The 18,891-nt window shown below is 45.9% G+C and overlaps 1 protein-coding gene across 1 annotated transcript; it reads left to right on the top strand.

Annotated features, from left to right (window-relative positions):
• Window positions 1-1,709: 1,709 nt before the first annotated feature.
• On the top strand, window positions 1,710-18,758 carry LOC147354215 (orphan sodium- and chloride-dependent neurotransmitter transporter NTT5-like). Its single transcript, XM_086353543.1, is given in 12 exon segments — window positions 1,710-2,109; window positions 7,191-7,451; window positions 7,607-7,764; window positions 7,872-7,998; window positions 8,148-8,326; window positions 9,744-9,854; window positions 10,048-10,286; window positions 15,412-15,598; window positions 16,037-16,349; window positions 16,352-16,541; window positions 17,034-17,199; window positions 17,416-18,758. Coding segments are annotated over 11 exon segments (2,391 nt in total). The 5' UTR covers window positions 1,710-2,109; window positions 7,191-7,228; the 3' UTR covers window positions 17,914-18,758.
• Window positions 18,759-18,891: the final 133 nt, after the last annotated feature.

Below are 18,891 nucleotides of genomic sequence, written 5' to 3'. Positions count from 1 at the left end.
CCTCCACTTTTTCCTCTTCTATTTGCCAGGAAGTGATGTGACCAGATGCCATAATCTTAGTTTTTTGAATGTTGAATTTTAAGCCAGCTTTTTTGCTCTCCTCTTTCACCCACATCAAGAGGCTCTTTAGTTCCTCTTCACTTTCTGCCCTTAGAGTGGCATCATCTGCATATCTAAGGTTGTTGATATTTCTCCCGGCAATCTTGATTCCAGGTTGTGGTTCATCCAACCTAGCATTTCGAATGATTTACTTTGCATATAAATTAAATAAACAGGATGGCAATATACAGCCTTGACGTACTCCTTTCCCAATTTTGAACCAGTTTGTTTTTCCGTGTAAGGTTTTAACTGTTGCTTCTTGACTGGCATACAAGTTTCTCAGGAGACAGGTAAAGTGGTCTGGTATTCCCATCTCAAATCTCAGGAGACAGGTAAAGTGGGCTGGTATTCCCATCTCTTTAAGAATTTTCCAGTTTATTGTGATTCACATAAGTCAAAGGCTTTTGTGTAGTCAGTGAAGCAAAAGTAGATGTTTTTCTGGAATCCTCTTGCTTTCTGTATGATCCAACGAATGTTGGCAGTTTGATCTCTGGTTCCTCTGCCTTTTTCTTCATGGATCATACTTTGAGTTATATGGTTTAATTGACATTAGAACCATCTGTTTTTTTAAAGGTTAAACAAAACTCAGCACTGAACCCATCTGGTCCCAGTGCCTGTATCAATGGTAGACCTTTACTCATCTTCTAAATCATTTCTATTGATTCCTCCTACCCCCAAATTCTTGGATCATTTTTTAACAATTTAAACTTGCTAAATGATGTCAGTGTCCTCTAGGGTTTTAGATTTGTTGATCTAGAATTTCATATAGGATTCCCTTAAAATTCTAATTTTGGTGACGATGTTGCTTTTCTCATTCTTAATGTATACTTTTATTTTTACTTTTTTAAAATCAGGCTCACAAGCAGCATTTGGATTATTTAGTGTTTTTTTTTTTTTACTTTTTTCACTTTCTGTTGCATTAATTTCACCTTTATTTTATTATACTGTTTCTAGCTTGTTTGGGTGTTATTCTGATTTCTTAGGAGGACTATTAAGTTCCTTTTATGCTTCATCTTTAGTAATGAATTCACCTTTTAAAATCCGGAGATGCAATACCACCAAACTACTATCTGCCTAGCAACAGATGATCTCACTCTAATCACAGCAAGGGATCCTCCTCAAAGAATAAACTTGGAGAGAAGATGCTCCAAGAAGGCAGGGATGATGGGGTGAAAGGAGTGGGAAGAACTGAACTATGCATCACACCTAAGCGCGCAGATCCTCAGGTTTCAAAGCTCTGGGAACCGTGGGGAATGCGGCTTCCTTCAGAGAGATAAGTCCAAGACGCCTGCAGCGGTCTACGGACTGTGGGTCCGAAGCCTAGAAGAGAGAGTCCACAGGGGCTGGGATAGGGGTCTGAAGAAGGCAGGCACCGCAGATGCGAGCGCATCTTCAAGGTAAATTGCCTAACTCACCTTTCGGCTACAGCGAGATATTAAAATCTCCTCTGACCCCAGTGGCAATGGTTTGCACCGGCCTTCATACCCTCGTCGCGTGCCCAGGCCGCCCCTCCCCTCCCCCAAGCGCCCGCAGAAGCGACCGGTCTTGTCCAGATGCGCGTGTCAGTGGCGGGTAAAGGTGGGGGGTGGTCCCAGTTCCTGACCTCTCTGGGAGCCAGGCGTCTGTTCCCGCTTCCTGCATCGCTCGGCCTCTGGACGCAGACCTCGGAACTTAGCTTCTCATCTCCCTTTCTTCCCAGGAATTTAGGGGTCCAGGATGCCCTGACCCTGGGAGGGAAGGGTCGGCCCCCAAGCAGGGTAGCAAAACGCCAGCGGTTAGAGCAGAAGTCTGGTGGCCCATCTGGCCCCCTCTCTGCTCCCCCGCTCGCCTCCCCTCTCTTCCCGCTTTTTCTCTCCTCAACCAGGCCTCGGATGGCCCCGACCTGGAGACAACGACTCCCTACAGCAGGTGATGGGGCTGAGGCCGGTAGGGTTGGGATGTGATAGGCGCGGCCTTCACTGACTCTAGACTCCTGGTACTCTCCCGTCTGAATCAAAGAGCAAACTGCAGGTGAGAAGCCTTGAAAGGGTGACAAGGGGTGGCTGCTGTTGGAGGTAGGGTGGGGGCTGGGAGTCGAGCGGGAAGCAGTGGGCTGTTCAGGTGCTAAACTAAACCGGCTGTGAAGCATACTCAGGAAGATTTAAGCAGACTGTAGATTTGGTCAGGTTTATATAATGACTCCAGAATATTACGTAGCCGTTAAAAATCACATTTTAAAAGAATGCCTTATTACCTAGGAAAATACTCATTATATACTCATGATATAATGGAAATGTATATTATATATATCCTATAAATCTCCAGTCTGTAAGAAATAACATATATGTTCATAGAGTATATATTAATGTATATTTATATACTCTGACGTTTGGGGCTTCCCAGGTGACTCAGTGGTAAAGAATCTGCCTGCAATGCAGGAGACCCTTGGGGTGGGTTTGATCCTTGGGTGGGGAAGATCCCCTGGAGAAGGGAATGGCAACCCACTCCAGTATTCTTGCTTGGAGAAGTCCATGAACAGGGGAGCCTGGTGGTCTACAGTCCATGGGGTCCCAAAGAGTCGAACACAGACTGATTGACCAACACTTTCACTTTCGTGTTACATTTAACGGTATTATCCAATATATATGTTCTATAATCGTATCTCATTTGTAAGAAGTAGACATATATGTATTAATAATTGTAGTTTTAAATTTTAATAATTTTAGTTTTAAAAACATTTATTTATTTATTTGGCTGCACCGGGTCTTATTTAAGGCACACGGGATCTTCAGTCTTCGTTTTAACCATGTCTGTTTATGAACAGATATACTAAATTCTAATAAACTCACCTTACCTATTGTTTTCCTTATGGTTAGCCCTTTCTAAGTTCTGTTTAAGGAATCTTTCTTAACCTCCACATCATGAAGATATTCTCCCATATTAATTTCTTTAGAAGCTTCCTGGATTAATTTTTGTATGTTGTGAGATAATAGTCAAATTTTGTTTTTTCAATATGAATATACATTTTACCCATCATAATTACTTAATTCTGTCATTTCCATGATCTTCTGAGTTGACATGGAATACCTCTCCAGTTACTCAAAACTTTTACTTCTCTCAGTAATCATTTGTAAGTTTTGGTATAAGGGTCTTATCTTTCATTAGATTGGTTCCTAAACACTTGAAATATCCTCATTTATTATAATCACTACCTTTAATTTTTTCATTACCTATCTATTTATTGTTGGTATTAGAAATGCTATTAGTATTCCATTAACTCTGTATTCAGCAACCTTGTTATTACTCACTTATTAATCCAATTATGTACTTATGGATTCTTTTTTATTTTTCACATAAATAATGACACTTTTCCTTCTCTTTCCAAACTTTATACTCTAAAAAATCTTATTCTACTTTCTAGGACCTCATATCAATTATCTATTGCCATCAAAATGCTGTTTAATACATCACTTCAGAATTCAGTGACTTAAAACAACAGGAACTTGTTACTGTGTCTCATGAGTTGTTAGGCTGGGGTCAGCAAATACGTGTGGGGCTTCTGACTGATCTAAGCTAGCTTGAGCTGGGACCTCTGGAGTGGTTCAGCTCTGGTTTATATGTCTCTGTTTCAGCAGATTAGTCTAGATGGGTCCTCATGGTGATAGCAAAAGAGATAGTAAGAGATAGTAAGAGAGCAAGCAACAAAGCTTTTTGCAGCCTAGTCTCTGAATTAGCATACCAGCCTAGAGTCAAGTGATAGGAAAGTAGATTACAGCCTGTCTTAGTGAGAGGATCTTCAGAACATTGTGAAGGGAGTAGATAAAGGAAAAATTGAAGATTTGGGGCCATGGATGCTATTAACCTACCCAAATTTTAAATTCAGTTTGACTAGAAGGGGTGGTAGTGGGCACCTTGTCTTATTACTGACCTACAAGGGAAGGCTTTCAAAATTTTATCACTAAGTTTGATATTTGCTGTAAGCTTTTCTGTAAATAATCTCTATGAAATTAAGAATGTTCAATTTTAGTTGTGGTGCATGGGCTTAGTTGCTCTGAGACATGTGGGATCTTACTTCCCTGACCAAGGATAGAACCCACGTCCCCTGTGTTGGAAGGAGGATTCAAGGATCTTCATTTTTAGTCCTACTTTCCTAAGAGTTCTTTTTTAATGAATAGTTTTTGCATTTTATCAAAAATTTACACAAATATTGAGATGATCTTATGACTTGTATCCTTTATTGTGTTATCGTGATTGATTTTAAACTTTTAAACTTCCCTGCATTACTGGAATAAACTCAACTCAATTGTGATGTTATGTTGTTCTTATGTGTTGTTGATGTATCTGATTTGCTAGTATTTTGTTTGGGAAAGACATAGGAATGTGATTTTCTCTTTTTTCATAATTCCCTGCCAGGTTTTGGTATTAAGGTGAGGCTGGTCTCGCTACTTTTTCTATTCTGGAAGATTTTTATTCAAGATTAGTAGTATTTATTTCTTTAATATTTAGTACAATTCATCAGTAAAATCACCAGGTCAGAAGTTTGCTATGGAGGAATATTGCTAATTAAGAAGTAATTTATTTAAAAGTTATAGGACATGTATCTTTTCAAGTTATGATTTTCTCAGGATATATGCCCAGGAATGGGATTGCTGGATCATATGGTAGCTCTATTTTTAGTTTTTTAAGGAACCTCTGTACTGTTCTCCATGGAGAAGGCAATGGCACCCCACTCCAGTACTCTTGCCTGGAGAATCCCATGGACGGAGGAGCCTGGTAGGCTGCAGTCCATGGGGTAGTGAAGAGTCTGACATGACTGAGCGACTTCGCTTTCACTTTTCACTTTCATGCATTGGAGAAGGAAATAGCAACCCACTCCAGTGTTCTTGCCTGGAGAATCCCGGGGACGGCGGAGTCTGATGGGCTGCCGTCTATGGGGTCGCACAGAGTCGGACATGACTGAAGCGACTTAGCAGCAGCAGCAGCAGCAGCAGTACTGTTCTCCATAGTGGCTGTACCAATTTACAGTCCCACCAACAGAGTAGGAGGATTCCCTTTTCTCCACACCCTTTCCAGCATTTAGCAATTTATTGTTTGTAGAATTTTTTGATGATGGCTACCCTGACCAGTTTGAGGTGATACCTCATTGTAGTTTTAATTTACATTTCTCTGAGTGCTTAGTCACTCAGTCCGACTCATTTCGACCCCATGGACTGTAGCCTGCCAAGTTCCTTGTCTGTGGGGATTCTCCAGGCAAGAATACTGGAGTGGGTTGCCATACCCTCTTTCAGCAGATCTTCCCAACCCAGGGATCGAATCCAGGTCTCCTGCATTGCAGGCAGATTCTTTACTGTCTGAGCCACCAGGGAAGCCCAATAATTAATGATGTGAGCATCTTTTCATGTGCTTTTTGGCCAACTGTATGTCTTCTTTGGAGAAATGTCCATTTAGATCTTCCAACCCATTTTTTTTGGCTGCACCACGACCAGTGCTCCAACCAGGGGTAGAACCTCCACCCTCTGCAGTGGAAGTGCAGAGTCTTAACCACTGAACCACCAAGGAAATCCCTGTCCTCATTTTTGGGCTGCTTGTGAAGTATTTTTTTGTTTGTTTTTAATTAAGCTGCATGAGCTGTTAGTATATCTTGGAGATTAATTCCTTGTGGTTCTCTTCATTTCAAATATTTTCTCCCATGTTGTGGCTTGTCTTTTCATTTTGCTCATGGTTTCTTTTGCTGTGTAGAAACTTTTAAGTTTATTTTTATTTTTGTTTTCAGTACTCTAGGAGGTGGATCAAGAAAGATCTTGCTTCGACATGTCAGACAGTGTCCTGCTGATGTTTTCCTCTGGGAGTTTTATAGTACCTGGTCTTCTTGAATTCATTTTTCGTTTATTTTTGTGTTTGGTGTTAGAGACAGATTTAGGTTTAAATCTACCATCTGATTAGGTGTTTTGTACTTGTCTTATCTATTCTGTATTTCTTTTTCTCTTCTTTCTTAAATTCTTTGTACATTGATTTTTTTCATTAGTCCATTTTTTTTCTCTGATAGCTTAGGAATTATTCATTTAAACTATTGTTTTAATGATTCCTCCACATATTAAAGAGATATATATATATATAATCAAATTATATTTATTTGTACTTTTATCCTCTTACTAGACAATGAAAAGTACTTACACTAATTAAATTCCCATTTACCGCCCTCCTAATCTTTGTTGTTATATATTTAATTCTCTACATTCCTATTTTTTTTCAGTTTCAATTTTATCCACGTATTTTCATTTCAATTATTCTCAATTCTTTTCTGCATGTCTGACCTTTCTTCTGAGATAAATTTTCTTCTTCCAGAAGAAATGTCTGTATTATTTTTAGTAGTGCCAGGCTTCTGGCAACAAAACTCCATGGTTTTGTTAGTCTGAAAATGTATTTACTTCATCTTCATTCTTGAAGAATATGTTTTCTAGAAATGGAATTCCAAATTCAAAGTTATTTTCTTTCAGCACTTTAAAGATTTAATTCCACTTCCCACTTGCTGTAACAGTTATTAAATATTTTGAAATCGATCTGTTGCTTATAAGATGAGAAAAAAACTGAGTGTCAGAGAAATGAAATTATCTTCTCAAAGTCAGTAACTCATGAGAAGGGCCAAGATTGAAACTCTGGCCTTCATTGGTCTAAACCCTTTTTTAAAAAGTTAATTTATTTATGTTTGGCCGTGCTGGGTCTTCCTGGCTGCTAGGGCTTCTTGCTAGTTTCAGAGAGCAGGGGCTACTCTTCATTGCAGTGCTCGAACTTCTCACTGCAGTGGCTTGTCTTGTTGTGGAGCAAGGGCTCTAGGGCACACGGGCTTCGAGTTGCAGCGAGTGGGCTCAGTAGCTGTGTCTCCCGGGCTGTAGAGCACAGGCTCAATAGTTGTGGCGCATGGGCTTAGTTTCTCAGAGACATGTGGGACCTTCCCTGACCAGGAATTGAACCTGTGTCTCCTGCATTGGCAGGCAGATTCTTTACCACTGAGCCACCAGGAAAGCCCTCTAAAACCTTTTCTGTCATGGGGTTTTACAGTCTGGTGTCTTGAGACATGTTCCTTAACGTCTGCTCTGCTTGGTGACCCCAAGATTCCCTCACGAGTTAGTGGGCCTGTAAGAAGAAAGTCATGGAGTCCCTTGAAGAAATATCAGAGGAAGAATCCCCCAAAGAACGCCACACTTCCTCAACACCGTCCTGGAAGCTCACAGCCAAGGAGATTCTGGCCACCAAGACCCAAAACTACTTTGCTCAGACTAAAAGAGCTGAGAACATCTTGATCCAGATTGCCTTCTCCATTGGTCTAAGCAGCATATGGCGGTTCCCTTACCTGTGTCATCTGAATGGAGGAGGTGAGGCCAGGGACCTGGATCCTGAGTTTAAAGAAGGAGTTTTCGGGCTGGGCACCTAGGCTCCAAGGATTTGGGGGAAGAGATAACTGGAGATTAAGAGGAGGGGGGCCAGGACTTCTGGCTGGCTGAGCACAGCTCCTGGTTCTCTTCTTCAGGCAGCTTTATCCTGGTGTACTTCTTCATGCTCCTCTTTTTCGGGGTTCCCCTCATGTACATGGAGATGATCATGGGGAAATGTCTGCGCGTGGACAACATCCGGGTCTGGAAGCAGCTTGTCCCCTGGCTGGGCGGCATAGGCTACGCCAGCATACTGGTGAATGAGGGTCCAGCCAGGGGCATCCCAGCCCACCCCTTATGGTCTCCAGGCTCCCTATCTCCACCCATCCCACCCCACCTCAGACCCACCATGTCCACCCCCAGGTGTGCATCTTGGTGAGCTTGTACAACAGCATTATCATCACCTGGAGCCTCTCCTACCTAAGCAACTCCTTTCGTTACCCCCTGCCGTGGGACAAGTGCCCACTGGTGAGGAACATCAATGTCACCGGTGAGGAGAGGGAGGGGGAGGCCCAGCAGAGCCAAGGGAGGCAGGGGAACCAAGCAGCAAGAGACAGGGAGTGAGAGCTGAAGGGGAGGCAGTGGCATGCAGGGGCAGCCACCAGGTGAGGTGGTACCTGAGGGACTGGCTTCCCCCAGACCTTTCCTGCCTTCAGACTGTAACCCACCAGTACTTCTGGTACCACACCACTCTGAACGCCTCAAACCACATTGAAGAAGAGGTCGAGACCCTCGTCCTGAATCTCACCCTGGGCATCTTCACAGTCTGGTTCCTCCTCTTCTTAATCATGATGGTAGGGCTAAAGATTTCAATGCAGGTAAGCCACTCTGACTGCTGGTCTCACTACCCCTTCACCTTTGCCAGGTCCAAAGATCCTCAGGCTCCCTGCCCCCACACCATCTAACTCCTTCCTGCTGACTTCTCTTTTCCAATCCTCATGACCCACACCCCCCCACCGACCCAGAGGGTAAGCTCAGAGGTGACCACACAGCCACTCCATCAGGGTCCTAAGGAAGACGGTGTACTTGCCCTCAGCAGTGGTCACTGCTCCTCTCAAGGAGAACCGCTCATCTCCCATCCGTGGCACAGAAGAGCACCTCAGACTGACCCAGTTCCCTCTTCCCCATCTCTCATCTGCATGCCACTGCATGTGGGGACCTGCAGACAGCCTTGTAGATCAGACCATGGCCTCACTCCCTGAGCCTGGCTTACCCCACCTTCCTGCGTCTTGACAGTGCCCATTAACCCCTAAAGGAGCCGACTGGCACTGACTTCAAAGTTTCTCATTTAGATTACTTTATTCCAATCCTTATTTCCAACCCACCCCCTTGGCACCTGGATATTCTCCTTCTGTGGAAAAGTAATGTCAGATTATCTTGGTTAACATTACCTGTACCTTCTGACCCCTATATCTATGCAAGCAATCAACTTTCATGCCAGGCATCCCTAGAAGCCCAGCTCACCATGTCTTTGCAGCCTTCAAAATAAGCCAGTCACACAAAAGTGGGTTTTACTAAAGGCTTAGTAGAGCACATGGTGGCAGGGAGGTGAGTTTCCCTTATCAATCTCTGAGCAAAAAAAAAAAAAAAAATTTAATTCCTATTAAGCATATCATCTTCTCACAAAGTCTCTTTTCCATTTCTTCTTTTCCCCTTCAGCTATGAAGGTGTTACATCCAGTCTTCAGCCTCACTGGTTCCTCTCCCCTTTGCAGTTCTTATCCCTAAATTTAAAAATAGGTCAGAATAACCAAAGCCCGTGAATTGATTGTATCCAACTGGACCACAGGGCTTCCCCGGTGTGGTAAAGAATCTACTTGCAATGCATCCCTGGGTCAGGAAGATCCCCTGGAGAATGAAATGGCAACCCAATCCAGTATTCTTGCCTGGGAAATCCCATGGACAGAAGAGCCTGGAGGATTAGAGTCCATAGGGTCACAAAAGAGTTGGACAAGACATAGCAACTAAACCACAACTGCACCACCATTTAAAAGCCATCTTTACCCAGGGCCTCCACCTGATTGGTGGATTTTTTTTTTCCCCCCCAAACCACATTGTTGTCTCCTTAGAATAATCCTCCTGTAACTCCCTCTTGTCACATCCCGGCCACATTAATGCTGCTCACCTCACTGTCTCCGCTCCTGCTGGCCCCTGATAACACTTGCCTCTCTGTCCTATGCTCCCCTCCTGCCCATGTCTCCTGACTTCGGCTTTCTGTCCCGACCTCTCTGACCAGACGCTGATTTTCTCAGTATTCCTTCCCTACATCATCCTCCTCTGCTTCCTCATCCGATGTCTCTTCTTGGAAGGTGCAACCACCAGCCTCAGACGTATGGTGACCACAGAGGTGAGGCTGGGCACTCCAAACCTTCACCCTCCTTCTCCGAGTTTCCTTCCTCTGCATCTTCTCTCCTTCTGTCCCCTGCATATCTCTTGTCCCTCCTGTTTCCACCCCAGCCTGCCCCCTCTGCCAGCCCACTGGTGGTTCTGCACTCTGAGCCCATTCCCAAACTCCTCTCGCCCACCACCCCAATCGACAGTTCTCTGCCTGGGCCTCCCTGGACCTGTGGCGTCAAGCAGGAGGCCATGTGCTCTATTCCCTGGGCCTGGGCATGGGCACCATCATCTTATTCTCCTACAAGTCTGGAGGTGACAACTATGCCCAGGTGGCCTCTTTGGTGATCCTGGTCAACTTGGTGACTTCATTGCTGACTACGTCCATCATCTTTATAGTGCTGGGGTTCTGGACCACCACCAGCGGGCACGCCTGTATCAAGCAGTGAGTAGTCGCAGGTTGCAGATCCAAAAAGAGGTCCCCCTTCCTCTACTTCAGCAGTCCCCCAGCCTCAGGGACCTTCAAACTCAAACCTCTCCAATAACAACAACAGCAAGAACAATATCACATTACTCTCAGAGAAAAACAGCTAGAAGGGAATAGTCTAATATCCATCACTTTATAGATAAGAAAAGAGTCTCAGCTATATGACTGTCCAAAGATTGGGCTTCCCTGGTGGCTTGGACAGTAAAGAATCTGCCTGCCATGCAGGAGACCCAGGTTCAACCCCTGGGTCAGGTAGATTCCATGACTGTCCAAAGGTTTCTATAAACTGCAAATGATGTAAAGAAGTTTTCAGAATCAATTGTTTCAGCTCACAGAGAGGACCGTTAGAGCATTCTGAGCCACAGTCAGTGGTTGTGGCCCAGGCAGTACATTGGAATCATTCGGGAAGACTTAGAAAATACGTACGTCTGTGTGCTCCCACCCCCGCAGAAATTCTCATTTACTTGGTCTGGAGTGCATTCAGGCACTGGGATTTTCTAAAGCCTCAGAGTGGAATTTTTCTTCCAGTTAAGATATTGAAGGATGCAAAAGTCCATATTTGTACAGCAGCAGCATTTTTTAGTGGATAAAATAAAGATCATACTTTGCTGTACAGTTATTGTGGCCACTGTAGACAGCACAGCTCTAGCGTAATCATCAAAAACAAAACAATAAGAGATATACGTCAAACACTAGATTCCAAATATCAGTGCCCTCCCCTGCTTCAGTTGTAACAACCAAAACTGTCTCCAGATGTTGTTAAATGTCCCTGGGAAAAAGATGGGGATATCACCCTCTGTTGACAACCATTGTGTTAAGGATATCAACAACAGAAAAACAGTTACCATCATCCTTTTTAAAAAAAATGTATTTACTGTATTTCATTTATGACTGCACTGGGTCGTCTTTGCTGCACACAAGCCTTCTTTAGTTGTAGTGAGCAGGGGCTACTCTCTAGCTGCGGTGGGCTTCTCATTGCAGTGGCTTCTCCTGTTGCAGGGCTCAAGCTCTGGGGATGCCCAGGCTCAGTAGTGGAGACTCTCGGACTCTAGAGCACAGGCTCAGTAGTCGTGGCCTGTGGGCTCAGCTGTCCTGCAGCATGTAGAATCCTCCCAGGCCAGGGATCCAACCCATGCCCCCTGCATTGACAGGGGGAAACTCAACCACTGCCAGGGAAGTCCAATGTCATTCTTAATGGTTAATTATTGAACATTTTCCTCTAATATAAAAACAAGACAAGGGTATCTCTTTTCATCACATCTCTTCAATATTATAGTGAAGTTCCTAGCAGTGAAAGGAGGCAAAAAAGGAATATAAAAAGAATAGAGCATAGAAAGAACTAAAAGTGTCTTTATTCACAAATGGCATAAGTATGTACTTAGAAAACCTAAAAGAATTTCCAAAAAAAAAAAAAAAAAAACTAAAATAAATAAGTGCATTTAGGAAAGCCACAAAAATAAAAGTCCCCATACAAAAACAAACAAGTTTTTCTACATGCTAATGGAAAACAGCCTTGACGTCCTCCTTTTCCTATTTGGAACCAGTCTGTTGTTCCATGTCCAGTTCTAACTGTTGCTTCCTGACCTGCATACAGATTTCTCAAGAGGCAGGTCAGGTGGTCTGGTATTCCCATCTCTTTCAGAATTTTCCACAGTTTATTATGATCCACACAGTCAAAAGCTTTGGCATAGTCAATAAAGCAGAAGTAGATGTTTTTCTGGAACTCTCTTGCTTTATCCATGATCCAGAGGATGTTGGCAATTTGATCTCTGGTTCCTCTGCCTTTTCTAAAACCAGCTTGAACATCAGGAAGTTCACGGTTCACGTATTGCTGAAGCCTGGCTTGGAGAATTTTGAGCATTACTTTAGCATGTGAGATGAGTGCAATTGTGCGGTAGTTTGAGCATTCTTTGGCATTGCCTTTCTTGGGATCGGAATGAAAACTGACCTTTTCCAGTCCTGTGGCCACTGCTGAGTTTTCCAAATTTGCTGGCATATTGAGTGCAGCACTTTCACAGCATCATCTTTCAGGATTTGAAATAGCTCAACTGGAATTCCATCACCTCCACTAGCTTTGTTTGTAGTGATGCTTTCTAAGGCCCACTTGACTTCACATTCCAGGATGTCTGGCTCTAGGCGAGTGATCACACCATCGTGATTATCTGGGTCGTGAAGATCTTTTTTGTACAGTTCTTCTGTGTATTCTTGCCACCTCTTCTTGATATCTTCTGCTTCTGTTAGGTCCATACCATTTCTGTCCTTTATTGAGCCCATCTTTGCATGAAATATTCCCTTGGTACCTCTAATTTTCTTGAAGAGATCTCTAGTCTTTCATCATGAGAAATGCTGGACTGGAAGAAACACAAGCTGGAATCAAGATTGCCGGGAGAAATATCGATAACCTCAGATATGCAGATGACACCATCCTTATGGGAGAAAGTGAAGAGGAACTAAAAAGCCTCTTGATGAAAGTGAAAGTGGAGAGTGAAAAAGTTGGCTTAAAGCTCAACATTCAGAAAAGGAAGATCATGGCATCCGGTCCCATCACTTCATGGGAAACAGATGGGGAAACAGTGGAAACAGTGTCAGACTTTATTTTTCTGGGCTCCAAAATCACTGCAGATGGTGATTGCAGCCATGAAATTAAAAGACGCTTACTCCTTGGAAGAAAAGTTATGACCAACCTAGATAGCATATTGAAAAGCTTTGCCAACAAAGGTCCGTCTAGTCAAGGCTATGGTTTTTCCTGTGGTCATGTATGGATGTGAGAGATGGACTGTGAAGAAGGCTGAGCGCCGAAGAATTGATGCTTTTGAACTGTGGTGTTGGAGAAGACTCTTGAGAGTCCCTTGGACTGCAAGGAGATCCAATCAGTCCATTCTGAAGGAGATCAGCCCTGGGATTTCTTTGGAAGGAATGATGCTAAAGCTGAAACTCCAGTACTTTGGCCACGTCATGCGAAGAGTTGACTCATTGGAAAAGACTCTGATGCTGGGAGGGATTGGGGGCAGGAGGAGAAGGGGACGACAGAGGATGAGATGGCTGGATGGCATCACTGACTTGATGGACGTGGGTCTGGGTGAACTCTGGGAGTGGTGATGGACAGGGAGGCCTGGCGTGCTGCGGTTCATGGGGTCACAAAGAGTCAGACACGACTGAGCAACTGAACTGAACTGAATGGCAAACAGCAGTTAAATTAAAATTTAAAAAAGCAAAACCGTTTACATTAGCATCAAAACCCATCAAATACTAAGGCTAAACTTAACAGATGGAGAAGGCAATGGCACCCCACTCCAGTACTCTTGCCTGGAAAATCCCATGGATGGAGGAGCTGGGTAGGCTGCAGTCCATGGGGTCGCTAAGAGTTGGATATGACTGAGCGACTTCACTTTCACTTTTCACTTTCATGCATTGGAGAAGGAAATGGCAACCCACTCCAGTGTTCTTGCCTTGAGAATCCCAGGGACGAGGGAGCCTGATGGGCTGCCGTCTAAGGGGTTACACAGAGTTGGACACGACTGAAGTGACTTAGCAGCAAACTTAACAGAAGATGTGCAAGATCTCCATACTGAAAATTACAAAGCGTTGCTGACAGAAAGACCTAAATAAGTGAAGAGCTATGTTATGTTCATGGATTTGAAGAATCATTGATGTTGGGATATAAGTTCTCCCCAAACTGCCAAGTGAAATGGCAGTTCACATCCCAGCAAACTTTACCATAGAACTGACAAGATCACTCTAAAATGTATATGGAAATGCAAAGGATGTATATTAGTCAAAACGATCTTGAAAAAAAAAAACCAAGTTGGAGACATACTACTTGGAATGTAAATAAGTATTATGCACTACAATCTAGCAGTCAGGAGCAATAAACTTGATGTACATTCAGCAACGTATAGCTATCAGCAAAGAAAAAAAAAAAAGGAGGAAAAGTAAGAAACAATGCTGTTTATAGCACAATGACACTTCAGTGACGACACACAAAATGACATATTTTTCCCACAAAGTATATCCATATTTGAAACACATGAAAGTGAGTCACTGCAGAAGCAGAGGAAAGAGTGAAATTCAAAAATGAAGGAGGTCCAGTGGTGGTCCACTCTGGTGATCCAGTGGTTGAGAGTTTGCCTTCCGATGCAGGGGACTCAGGTTTGATCCTGGGCTGGGGAACTAAGATCCCACATGCTGTGGGGCAGCTAAGCCTGTGTGCCTCAATGGAAGGGTCCACATACTGCAACTAAGACCTGACACAGCCAATAAAATAAATAGTTTTTAAAAAAATTGAAGGAGAAAAAAGGTCAAACACACCAGTCCTCTCTGCTGGTTGAGGAAAACGTATCATGAACGCGCCTGATGAACCCAGCACTCCAAACTTAAGGTCCAAAAAGAGAAAATCTTGAGTGTATTCATTTTCTGATGCTGCCATAACAAAGTTCCACAAACTGGGTGGCTAAAACAACAGAAATGTATTGTCTCACAGCTTTGGAGGCCAGAAGTCTGAGCTCCATGCATTGGCAGGGCTGTGTCCTCCCTTGGGCTGTAAGGAAGAATTTGTCCCATGCCTCTTCTGGTGATTTGCTGGCAACCTTTGGTGTTCTTGTCTTGTAGATCTCACCGGCATTCTCACGTGTTCTTCTCCATGTCATGTGTATGTGTGTGTGTGTGTGTCTGTGTGTGTGTCCAGATTCCCTCTTGTTATAGAAAGATACCAGTCACAATGGATTAGGGCCCCTCACCACTACAATACAACCTCACCTTTAATTATTTCCACAACAGTCTTATTTCTAAATAAGGTCCCTTTCTGAGGTAGTGGAGGGTTACGACTTCAACCGGATGAATCTGGGAGGCGGGGACACACAATTCATAACAGTGAGGAATTAGCTACTGCAAATATAACATCTCCTGCTGCTCAGGTGGGATCCCCAGGCCAACTGGCTCCGAGTCCATGTGGTTAGCTTCTGGTCCCTGCCCTCGTTACTCAGCTGCACTCATCTTGGGCAGCTCGCTTTCCTCTTCAGTCCTTGACATCCCTGGTCTGCCGTCAGCTCTGCACCACCTTTCCTTTCCTCTCTCCCCGCTTCAGGAGCGTCTCAAAGCTGATGCAGCTGATAGACGAGGGGGTGCTGCCTCAGAATGCCAAGCCCCCCAAAGACATCCTGCTGCTGCCCACCATGGACTACATAAAATGGATCAACAGTCTCCCGGGCCATCTCCGGCAAAAGGTCATCCACTTATCCCCATCCTGCAGCATCAAGGTGCAGAAGGAAATGGTGCGTGTTTGGGAACAGGAGGGGAGTTGGAGTCCTTAACGGCCCCAGAGGACCTAGGGATCTGCATTTCCTAGGGTCCTTGGCCGGGGTTGGGGGCCACCTAATCATCTTCTGAGGCAAGGTAACTGTTATAGTCACTTTTCCACCACCATTTCATATGTGCCCAGGCCTCTGGGGAAACTGTCCCTCTAATTCTCACATTGACCTCAGGATCCTCATGTATTAGAGATGGAAACCGAGGTCTCAAGAGATTAAGCTCTTAGATTTATGTAGTCCAGGGTGGGCAGCAGTTCCTGAAACCAAGAAGGGCACTTGGACCATCCATCACCACTCTGGCCTCTTTCTTCCACCCAAGGCAGACATTGCTAATCGATCACTGCACCATTTCCCTCCCCGCATCCAGACCCACCACTGCCTCAGAGCCCTTCTCCCCCACAGTTCATGGAGGGCCCGGGCCTGGCACTCGCAGCCTTCTCCCAAGTCGTCTCGTTGTTCCCTGGCTCCTCTTTCTGGGCCATCCTCTTCTTCATGGCTCTGCTCATCATAGGCTTGAGCAACTTGATGAGGCTCTTGGAAGGCATTGTCTTTCCCCTCCAGAACTCCATCTCCATCTTCAGGAATTATCCCAGGATACTCTCAGGTACTGTGGATTCTCATCCCAGTGACAGCCTTGCCTTTGGCCCCTCCTTCTCCGGCCACCCCCAGTCTCCAGGGCTCACTTTGACCCCTGAACCCAGTCCTACACATAGACCTCAAGTGTGGCCAAACCTGCCCCTGCCTTAGCGATCGTCTGCTTGGGAGGTTTTCTGGGCAGCCTCATCTTCACCAGTCGTGCTGGCAGCTACATAATGTACTTGTTTGATGACCTCCTGGTCCCACTGACCCTCATCATCACCGTGGTCTTCCAGAACATGGCCCTGGCTTGGATCTACGGAGCTGGGAGGTAAATGCCCAAGCCCCCAGGGTTTGCCCAGCCAGGGAACCCTCCTCCCACCATGGGTCTCTGAGGAGAGTTGGGGCCTGGTCTGGTCCCTCAGTCCTTCCCACAGCAGGGAGGTGCGGCTGAGGGTGCAGGGGTACAGGAGGGAGTGATCTGAGGGAATAATCTGAGGCTGGGGGGCCCTAATGGGACAAGCAGTCAGGATCCAGGGGACTCAGGGACCCTGCCATTGGCCACATGGGCTATTCTGAAGACAAAAGGCTGGGAGTGATGCATTCCCCCAGGATTGGGGGTAGGGGGGCAGTGTTTCCCATGGGGAGACTAGATGCAAGAGCCAACCCCAAGGAGGGCCTGGCAGGACTTGGCAGCTCTTAAATGTTGAGAACTTGTGAGAGAACCAGACGCCTGGAAAGCCCACCCTCCTAAGGGCCCCAGACCCCGGTGGCCAGAGGAGGGCTCCCTTCCAGACGTCCCTGACCGTTGCCCCCACCCCAGGTTCAGGGAAGAAATGTTCAGTGAGATGGGCCGCCCTCTGTGGCCCTTCTCCTCATTCCTGTGGTGCTACGTGACCTTGCCAGGGCTGCTGGCCCTCCTCACCATCTGCCTCATGCAGCTCTACCAGGGGACACACCTCTACTACACTGCCTGGAATACCAGTGGGGTGAGACTGCCCCACCCTGGCCTCCCACGCCCACCTTGGGGACCCCTTGTCAGAGGACACCCCGCAGGACCCCAAGTCTGGGCTCCTATGGTCTCCAGGGGCCCTCTGACCAGCTTGCCAGCCCCTGGGAAACCTGATCCCCAGCAGCATGTGGACTGAGACCCCACCACCGCTGCCTTTTTCTCCCACCCTGGTCTCCTCTCTCTCTGCCCCCAGAGCCAGGAAGTGAAACACCTCTACCCGCGGAACAGCCTGGGCTGGGTCATCTTCCTCAGCATCCTCACCTTCCTGCCGATTCCAGTCCACCCACTCCACCAGTGGTGGTCCCTCCAGGACTACGTTGCCCCGGATCCCTTTGAAAAGCTAATGTCTAAAAAGACACCCATGCTGTCCTCCATGTCCTCACAGAGGCCGAAGCACCACTCAGTGAAGTCCCCAGAGAGAACCAGCAACGCCTCAACCAGAGGGTTAAGTATGTCCTTACTCAGGTCGCTGAAACCCGAGTCAGGGTGTCTCAGCCAGGACTCAGAGAAGTATGAGGGCTCCTCCTGGTTCAGCCTGCCTCTACTGACCTCCCTGTCGTCTTCCTTGACCATAAGGAGTGCCAGCCTCCGTGTCTCAAGGCAGGTGAGCCCAGCCTCGATAAACACAGACAACAGCTACAAGGGCGGGGAGACCAAGGAAGAAAGCCCAAAAGAGAAATCTGTTCAGTAACTTGCAACACCGCCCACCTTTTCCAAGGCAGCAAGTCTGTCCAATGACTGGCGGCATTTGTGAACATTTTTCTACAGAAATAGTTGGTTCTGCCAAAAAGGAGGGGAAGGGGCACGTGGAAAACTTGCCTAGCAATCGATGACATCAGTCATTTGACCTTGGAAGGAAATGGAAAACCCGGACGCTCTTTCCTCCCCTCCACCACTTTTGCTCAGTGGAACACTCTGCTTTGGGATGGAGGAACTCAGAAGAAGTCACCTCCATTGCTACCAGGACTGGACCTGGTGCCCCTTTCCCCCTGCAAAGTGGGGGCACCATGCTGGCATGATGGCATGGGCATCACAGCACTTCCCAGGACCCAACTTCCAGTTACCATGGAAGACAGACAACGTTCTCTCCAACGCTCCCACCTCTGCCACCAGACTGGACTGGTGGGGTGGCTGACCTCTCAGGGGCTGCTCTCTCAGAATGAGGCTGAGACAACAATGCTGTGAGTTAATAAATGGGTCCTCTGGGACCCCACCCCGCTATGCACAGGCCTCAGGCATAGTGTTCTTTGGGTGAACAGCCCAGATGTCAGCCTCCGCCTGCAAATACACCCTCCAAACTGCCAACCTCTGGCAAACTGAGCATCCCAGTTTCCCCCTGCCTTTGAGACCCTTCTGTGTCCTGGAGTGGAGCCAAATTGTGTGGGGAACTTTGCAGCAATCAGTGTCACTCAATCCAGAACGTGTGTTAATCCCTAAAGCTAATTTGGTAATTGGCAGCCATACTGAATCTACCCCATAACTCTCCTCTCACAACTCCTACCAAGAGGGAAGTAAACCTAGAACATTTCGATCCTCGCTAGCTGGCTGTTATGCTTCATTCTTACTTGGGATAGAGGCCTTCACCCGTAGTAGGTGGGTCACCGGGTTTCCATGAGATCAGGAACAGGGAATCATAAAGAACTTGGGCCTTATTAGGGTTTTCTGTGGG

Source organism: Bos grunniens, chromosome 18 (assembly GCF_055505025.1).
Source record: "Bos grunniens cultivar Pamir isolate PY7600 chromosome 18, Bosgru_T2T1.0, whole genome shotgun sequence".
In the NCBI taxonomy this organism is placed as follows: Eukaryota; Metazoa; Chordata; class Mammalia; order Artiodactyla; family Bovidae; genus Bos; species Bos grunniens.
This window is presented reverse-complemented; position numbering and strand designations above follow the sequence as displayed.